At 43.9% G+C, this 8,586-nt stretch overlaps 1 protein-coding gene across 1 annotated transcript in view; it reads right to left on the bottom strand.

Annotated features, from left to right (window-relative positions):
- Positions 1 to 449: 449 nt before the first annotated feature.
- DCAF12 (DDB1 and CUL4 associated factor 12) overlaps positions 450 to 8,586 on the bottom strand; it is a 39,083-nt gene continuing 30,946 nt past the window's right edge. The window contains exons 5-9 of the mRNA XM_004372329.1: positions 8,012 to 8,205; positions 6,504 to 6,569; positions 5,194 to 5,356; positions 3,123 to 3,301; positions 450 to 2,586 (exon numbers count right to left, since the gene is read on the bottom strand). Of these exons, the coding sequence (XP_004372386.1) occupies positions 2,428 to 2,586; positions 3,123 to 3,301; positions 5,194 to 5,356; positions 6,504 to 6,569; positions 8,012 to 8,205 (761 nt within the window). The 3' untranslated portion in view covers positions 450 to 2,427. The remainder of the gene's footprint in view (positions 2,587 to 3,122; positions 3,302 to 5,193; positions 5,357 to 6,503; positions 6,570 to 8,011; positions 8,206 to 8,586) is intronic.

Raw genomic sequence — 8,586 nt, 5'->3', positions numbered from 1 at the left:
AAATATCCTGTTCCCAGGGCCCTGTGCAGCCACTCTCACAGTAATTTTCATGGCACCGCCACTGAAACAGACAGGGCCAATCACTAGCTGATTTACGTAAGGAAAGCCTGATGGTGAGAGATGCAGGTCACCTTTCCCACATCCAGTCATTCAGAGCAAAACTAGCACCTTCCCTCCTCATCTTCAGCCTGTTTTTTTCTTTTTCTTCTTCTTCCAGGTACCACACTACTTCCCCTGGGCATATTCACCCTCAATTTGGGCCAAATCGGGGGATCAGGGGCAGACAGGTCTTGGTGTTTATGTTTCTGTACCTGATTCGCCTCCAACTTTGAGGAAACTCTTGTGTTCCCCCACTGTCCCAAGCAATCCCAGCACTCCAAGCCAACCTCCAGCCAGTCATTTGGGGCCTTCTTTCTGTAGCCTCTTGGCTGTACACTCACTCAAACTACTTTGCTCTGGAATAATATTTATTTTTTTCCTTGGCAAAAAGTCAAGTGCTACATTTTTTAAAAACAGAAAATCCCAAACAATCAAACGCATTACCCATCACAGAAGAGGGTCAGGCAACAGTACAAAACATCCTACTTTTTTTTTTTTTAAACATACAAGTCAGTTTAAAATAATAGAAGTTCTGTGAGAACTAAGAAATCTACAGCTTGTAGTTTAATAATAGAAAACAATTAAGACAATTAAAAGATCTATAGCATCCAGCATTTTGCTTAATTCCCTTGTTTATAGCACCTATTTCTCTAGGTTAGAAGATGAGAATTCCAGAACCAGTGGTGTATGCTGTGTACCAAGTTCGGCTGGACTTGCTGTTTCCCCTCTCCAGCAGTCCCCTACCATCAAGGGAAGGACACTTCTTTCCAGTCTCCCCAATTAAACCCAGAGCAGAAGGGGACAACTGGGAGAAGAGCTTAAAAGCTGGGGTGCAGGAGTAAAAATAGGACTTTTCCTTTCCCCAGGACGGGCTGTTTACAGAGTATGTGCTTAGAGGAGAGGAGGAATTTATGGGTAGGAACAGCTGTTACTTATCTGCAACATGATGTGTGAAAAGCAGCGAACAACTGGACATCACAGCCAGTCAGTTGCCTCCAAATTTAAAAACCTCAGACTACACAGATAGCTCAAGGGAGGAACAGACAAATTACTAATCACATCAATGCTGTTACATGCACAACGTCGCTGGCTGCAGGTCACCCCGTTACCATCCTAGAGCTGAGCCAACAGAGAGGGAGGGGTGGCCTCAAACCCAGCCCCACTGCATTGTGGAAACAAACATTACACACACGAAGCACTCCCTACACACAGATACACCCCCTGCTCACCCCCACCCTCCTAGACTGAACTCAATTTAGAAAACAAAAGCAAAACCCACTGGGAAGACTGGAAGACTGGCAAAGGAGAGTGTTTTTCCCCAAAGCCAGGGGGATTGATTATGTGAATCTTAGTGGGCTTGAGGCCCCCAGCCCTAGGCCCCTGAAATACCAGCTCAAGTCTTATGTGAGGAATGGAGAGTCTCTTTACCGGGTCTTACCAAGCCTTCTGCAGCCTGCAGAGCTGCATCTGGATGGAGACCTTGATGTCTTAGGGGAATGGCCACTGGCTAAGCAGAGGGGAAGTGGGGAAGGGGAATTGGGGAAGTGGAAGTGACACATACACAGAAATGTTCTCACGTGGGGACACACAGGTGGGAAGACAGGTAGGGGCTGGAACTCATTGGAGTCCTGGCATGGGGGCCCCCAGGAAGCCTGCAATCTAACTCAAAGGGTTTTCACGATGGATATTTGTTTTTCTTTGTTTTTACTTCGTATAATCAGTGTTGTTAGACTTTAAAAAACAAGATAAAGACTAGTCCCAAAGCTGGACTCTGAATAAAGTTGTTTCTTTTATAAATATTTTAATTACAAGTAATCCTCACTCCAGGTAATTTTAGTGACACACAGTATAGACACACAAGCTCGCGCGCACACACACACACACACACACACACACACACACAGAGCCCCCAAACTTTCACAGAAAGTCTGACAGCAACCACATAATTATAAAGGAACCCTACCTCATAAGTGAAGTAAGGGTGAGAATGACTGTGTCAGGCTGAAAGGAAGCCAGAAAAGAGAAAGTGTGTGTCACTTAAAGAAAAAATACAATAGGGATTAATAATGATGTTGGGTGAGAAAGGAACAAAAAAGACAATAAAGTTTAAAATTCTGATTACCAAAAAGGAAAAAAGGAAAAAGGCCCTATTCAGATTTCTGTACAGAGCTTCTTCCTGTCAAATGCCTAAACCACAGATAAACTCTGGTGTTCCCTCTGTAATTTGAAAGCCTCACACAATTGGGGAAAAAAAAAATCAAAAGAAGAAACAAGGAAACTGAGGATGGAAGTTAGTGTAAATCTCTGCATTTTGGGAGAGAGTTGTCATTAACTCCAGAGCCCAGCATAGTTTCCATGGAGCCCTGAAGGGAGGGGACCTCCTGCCACAAAGAGTTTCGTTCCGGACGAGTCGTAGCAGTGGGTGTAAACGGCATTTGGGAAGTAATCAATGTCCGAAAAGTAATTCCTCCAGGTTTCATCATGATTCTATGGGGAGAGAAAGACTTTGTTAGCACCTCCCAGGTTAAGGGGCAGAAAAGGGGGGGAGGAAGGGACAGGAATGCTTTCTGGTCTCCTTGAGAGAGGCGGGTCCTGTACCTGTAACCTGATGCCAGGAGGTTGGTGCTCATGGAATCTGGGCCTCATTTTTCCAACTTAACATTAGAGAGGAAGAGAGCAGGCTGAAGAATTGCTATACAAACCTAAGGTCATCTCAGCACAGCTGGAACCAAGCTTTTTGATCATTCACTGGCAGCCTTGGCGGAAGGTGCATTATCCTTCCTACGCTCTTACCACCTGGGGGGATCCTGGTCAGCCAATGAGGCTCACTGGGCCTCAGTTTTCCCACAGACAATATGCAGATACAAAAGCAAAAAAAGTACCTGGCTTTCTCTGCTGCCAAGGAGTGCCTCTTACTAGTGAAAACGTTTGTGTGTAGGTGGTGTGTTAACAGGGGCGTGGGGCAGAATGAAGGCAATTTTTCTGCACTGTCCAGCAACCATCTCAGGTAGAGGCTTACTCACCAGCCAGCCTTTGCCAGTGGTTAGTTTCAGATTCTCCCCTGCTAATCTGGGCTTGGACCCATAACAAGCTGAGAGCCTCTCTTCCAGAAATCTCTGAGCTCGGATGTCATAGAACAGCAGGGAGCCCTGCCCTGTGCCCACAGTGATGATGTGCTCGTAGAAGCTCACTGACCGGATCCCTGAGAGACAGAAAAGCAAAGAGCAATGAGCAGGGAGACGTACGCACTGACAGTACTGGCCTGAATTTCTCCAATATCGAGTTCACATGGTACCCTCAAGTACCAGACAGTGCCTTTCCACTGACAGGCGTAACTCATGCAAAAGCCAAAGGGAAGCCTGATGCCACAATGCCCATCCATACATTTAACAAGGACCCTCCGATAAGTCTTGGAGAAGCGCTAAGTGCCCAAGGATGCACAAGACACTTCTGGCCTAAAACCATAAGGGTGCCCCAAATCTCCCTGCTTCCCCTAGACTTACTCTGGACTCACTCTGGTGTCATCTTTCATAATTCTAAGCACTTCTCCATTATGTTTCCAACCTATACTGCAACTCAGGGTAATCTGCATATTTACAAATTATTGTATCAATAAGGACTTCCTTGTCTTTGACCTAAAAACCACTAGTATGGCACTGCAAGGGTCTTTATCTGGTTAAGTGTGTTATGAGGAAAGCAAACAGCTAGAACGTATGTACCTAAAGGCACTGTCTCACTTACTTTAAGACAAGTCATCTAATCACTCAGGATCATAGGGAAAACAAATACATCTATCTCAATTGTGCATGTAGGAACTCTTGAATTGGTGAATGTTTTGTTGTGCATATTTGCACCACAATTAAAAAAAAAAAACACATTTGTTTCACTTGTGGATCAAATAAATACATGGGATATGAAGATGCCTCTCGGCACATAAAAGGTGCTTGATAATACTGTGGAATGAATGTTTCCGTATTAGGTATGAGAGCTACTTCAGTAAGAGTGACCAAAATCTCTTAAAGCTTTTCACTGCATACATTATTCCAGCCCAGCCTATCTACTCCTCCTCCTACTATTCTTTACAAATATTATTCTCTTTGCTCCAAAATGTGAGGGTGTTAGCTATAACTAAAAACAACCCCCCCCCCAAAAAGCCACTTTCGCAATTATCTACACAGGAATAAACACTACTTGAAAGGTTAAATTGTGGTTGAATTGTGATCCATAAGCCTTCCAGAACTCTCAGGAAACATTTCTAGCCACATTTCTGCATGAGAAGGGAGACAAAGAGAGGTGAAGAATTGGATGATTTGGATTCTGGCCCCTGGCTGTTCTCCCACCAGGCTGTGTGATATTGGTCAGGTTATTTAACTGCTCTGGGCTTTAATCTCCTCATCTGAAAGAATGAGGTTAACACTCTTTCCTAATTGCTTCCCATAGGCTCTTGGTCAGATGAGAAATGAGATGACATCAGAAAAAGGTATTCTGAAACCTTAAAGTACACTACAAATATCAAATCTCTTTTTTTCCTCCAAGAGAATTTCATCTCCTCACTGACAGCGAGGTTGCTTTCAGAGAGAATATGCCATAAAAGATTGGAGGCTGAAGCCTAAGTTACCCAGTGGTCAGAACTAAATACTCTGTTCAGCTTTACTGAGGTATAACTGACATACAATACACTGCACACATTTAAAGTGACATATGTCAAACGTCCATGACACTATCACCATAATCAAAATAATTAAAGTTTCCTTGTGCCCCTTTGTAAATTCCTTCCCACACCCCAACACCACCCGTTAGCATACACCTAATTTTAGTTCAGGTGGGGCCCCAGCAAAAAATTACCACAAGATAGAAAGTAAAGCTCTGTGAAAGAACATGGAAACCACTAATATTCTGACTGCTGGTTTCCACTAGTACCTTTGTGGTGTTTGAAACTCTGCTGCCATATGCAGGTACTTAAGCTCCCTCTTGCGTCACTAAACATCCACCTGTTCCATATAGATCCTTGTTTGCAAAACCATCATAGAAACTTAAAATCAAAACTCATTTGCAATGCAGTTGCAAGCCTGAGGGGCACCCTAGGACTCTTACCACTGCCTCGCTCTCTGGAGCAGACAGACTTGACGTTGTAAGATGGCTGCCGTGGATCCAAGAAGGAGACATGTGCTTGGGAGCCCACTGCATACACTGACCATTCACTACCATAGGCCAGACATACATTCTCACGGCAATATGGCAGTTTGGTGGAGAGAAGCTGAAAACAGAGAGAAGAGAGAAGCCTGTGGCATCACCAGAGAGCCTAAGACAGGGGTGGTGTTCAAGGACTCCCACCTCTGTGGGCTTTCCTCATACACAAGTCACACAAAGTCAGGGAGAAAAAGACAAGCCCTGAAGTAAGGAAATATCACCCTGCTCCACCCCTATGTGTTCAAGAGAAAGAGAGGGTGACTGTAATAAACAATAAGATCCAGAAATTGAAGAGGACAGGTTAGGGAAGAAGGCAAATCTGGAACTAAATAATCAGAGGTAGCGGGAAAAGGCCAAGACCTACAGGTTGTTTCCAGGGGTAATCTCAAGGCACTAAAGCCAAGGTCCCACTTTGTTTTCTTAGAAAAAGCCACTACCCTCCTCACTGCTCATCAGATAAAGGGACTGATTTCTGGCTACCCTCAGCCTAACTCTCCGATTGTGTGGGAACTGTACCCTAGAGAAAGCACACTCACAGGACTGGCTCAATCCCAGAAAATCCAAATTGGCCTTAACCCTGGCTCCTTGTCATTTGGCAAATCCTCATGAGTGCCTATGAAGGCACCATGTAAGGTCAGTGGAGCTCAAAGGAGGCTGTGACATAAAAGAATTGATAATTCTTGGGCCCTGCTTCCTCTTGAGAAAGAGCCTATCAACGAAGTAACAAGTAGCAAAGCCATCTGAGATGAAAAGAGGGCAAGACCCATATGTAGGTTTAACTCTATGCAAAAGTTGTTTGTAAACACTGTAAATAAATTCCATTTTCTTATTACCTTATATGTTTATTTCAGAGATGGCTTATCATAATTTAAATGATCTTCAGTTGCCAGTGGTTCCTATGATTTAGGTTTTTCTGCCCTCACAGCATGCCAAGTAGTCAACAATCATTGTGGACTGAAGGACAGCTAGCTAAAGAAGCCTCTCAGGAAGCCTCTACAAGGTGAAAGAATCACCCCTGCTGATCTCTTTAAAAAGACTTTCCTTCAAAAAAGACATGCCAGACCTAGACAGAATTTCATGCACCATGCAATAACATGCCTAGATCTTTGGAAAATTGGTGTTTTAGACAAGAACGAGAAGTGTCAGGGAGAGTTAGAGTATTTTAACCATAAGGTGAATTATCAGGTAAAGTTTCTAAGTCAGGTTCATCACACCTTAGATAGTGTATTTTCGGCCTTCCAGAGGTGAAAGTAGCCATCCAGAGAGACTGCTCCCAATTCCTACAAGGGCAATGAAAAACAGGTTATAGTCCGATTGGTAGTAATTAGTGTACAAAGTAACCAGGGGAAGATCCTGAAGGTTGGGGTCTTCCCGTTCTTCACTACTATCCCATGAAGATCCCAGCACCGGTGCCAGCAATTATTAGCCTCACTACCCCTATGAAATGTAGCTGGACAGCATATGACATTGAGGATGCTTCATGAGAGAACCCAAGAAATAGGTCCAAGACCCAGCAATAAAGTAGGTACCCATGGTTCAAAAAGTCTTCACTGGGCAACCATCCCCATTACATCCTGTTAGATAGTTACAGCAGAGCACAAACATGAAAGGCAGTTTCATAAATCTCAGTTTAAGAGCTTCTAGACGTGGAAGGTCTAATCTAGGAAACCTAAGTCCACCTTACGGACTTAAACAAAATCATGAATATATAGGAGGCTAAGGGAACTACCCTTCAAACTGTGGCCTGATTCAGATTTGGGGAGAAGCTTTTCTTCTCTTCTGGCTCTGGGTGTACATCCTGAGACTCTACTTAATGCCCTAGCTTCAGGAGATCTGACTCAATGACTAGATATGACTTGGTGGCAATGTGGAGGGAGAGGAGTGAAGACTAAGAAGAAACTCAATACCAATGAGAAAAAATTGATTGCTTTCAGAGGTATGTATGAAAATTCTACCCAAAATAGAGCACCTGCATAGGCATGTGCAAATGAGAGAGAAGTCAAATCAGAGTGGCTCTGGAAAACTGTGTGTCTTTATTTAGTGATGCTATAACAGAAATACCACAAAAGGGTGGCTTTAACAAATAAATTAATTTTCTCACAGTTTAGGAGGCTAGAAGTTTGAATTCAGGGTGCCAGTTCTAGGGGAAGGCCCTTGTCTCTTTCAGCTTCTAATCCTGGGATATCTTCATGTGGCCTTGCATCTCTCTTCTCCCATCTCTGCTAGATTGCTTGCTTGTTTAATCTCAAAAGAGACTGACTCAAGACACAGCATACACTAAACTTACCCCATTAACATAACAAAGACAGCACATTCCCAAGTGGGATGATAACCACAGGCATAAAACCAAAAAAACCAAACCCGTTGCCATGGAGTCGATTCCGACTCATAGTGACCCTATAGGACAGAGAAGAACTGCCCCATAGAGTTTCCAAGGAGAGCTTGGTGGATTTGAACTGCTCACCTTTTGGTTAGCAGCCGTAGCACTTAACCACTACACCACAGGCATAGAGGTTAGGACTCACATATTTTTTGGGGGGAAACACTTCAATACATAACAGGTGGGGGGTTTCACAGCCTCAGTTATAATTTCTCACCAGCATTCCCCAGCCCTTCAAGCTGTGCATCAGGCACTGACCTGGGAGGGGAAAAGGAGTGCATTCCCAAGATGTAAGCCAAGAAATGATGCACAGGCTTCAGGGATCATTTACTGAGCTCATACCTTGTTCTTGTTGTTGAAGGCCAGAGCCCGGACCTTGCAGTTGTCTGGGTTTGTGTCCTCCTTGGGGATGTCCTTTAAGGCCTTGTGAGTGATGTGGGCATACATAGGGACTCGTGACACATTGTGCCTCGCATCACTTTTGGTCAACACATCGTCTGTCACCTCCCAGAGCCCCATAGAACCATCTCGTGAGCCTGCAAGGCAAGAAGACCACAGAAGTCAGATATGCCCAACCCTCCATGTTCCACAGAATCCAAGATGGGCTTTCTAATTCTAGCTGTTTGTATATTATCTGCAGGTGTGCTAAAGCCTGGTCAGGTGGCCTACCCAAAAATATTCTAATAGACACACAAAGAGAATGATTCAACTAAGGTATAGGAATTAAAATACAACCTTTAGGCTTAACATTGTTGATGGGATATTTCAAGAGAGAATTTTACAGTTTGGTAAAGCTCAGTAATTTCTCAGGCTTAGGTTCTGTGGTTTTGCATCCACAGGTGATTTCTATAGTGCAGAAGTGTCTAGATCAGTGATGCTTAATCTTTTTGAGTCTTGGAAACCTATAAGACACTTAA

The sequence above is a fragment of the Trichechus manatus genome, unplaced genomic scaffold (assembly GCF_000243295.1).
Source record: "Trichechus manatus latirostris isolate Lorelei unplaced genomic scaffold, TriManLat1.0 scaffold00016, whole genome shotgun sequence".
Classification (NCBI taxonomy): domain Eukaryota; kingdom Metazoa; phylum Chordata; class Mammalia; order Sirenia; family Trichechidae; genus Trichechus; species Trichechus manatus.
The sequence above is the reverse complement of the archived record's forward strand: the minus strand, read 5'-3'. Positions and strand labels throughout refer to the sequence as shown.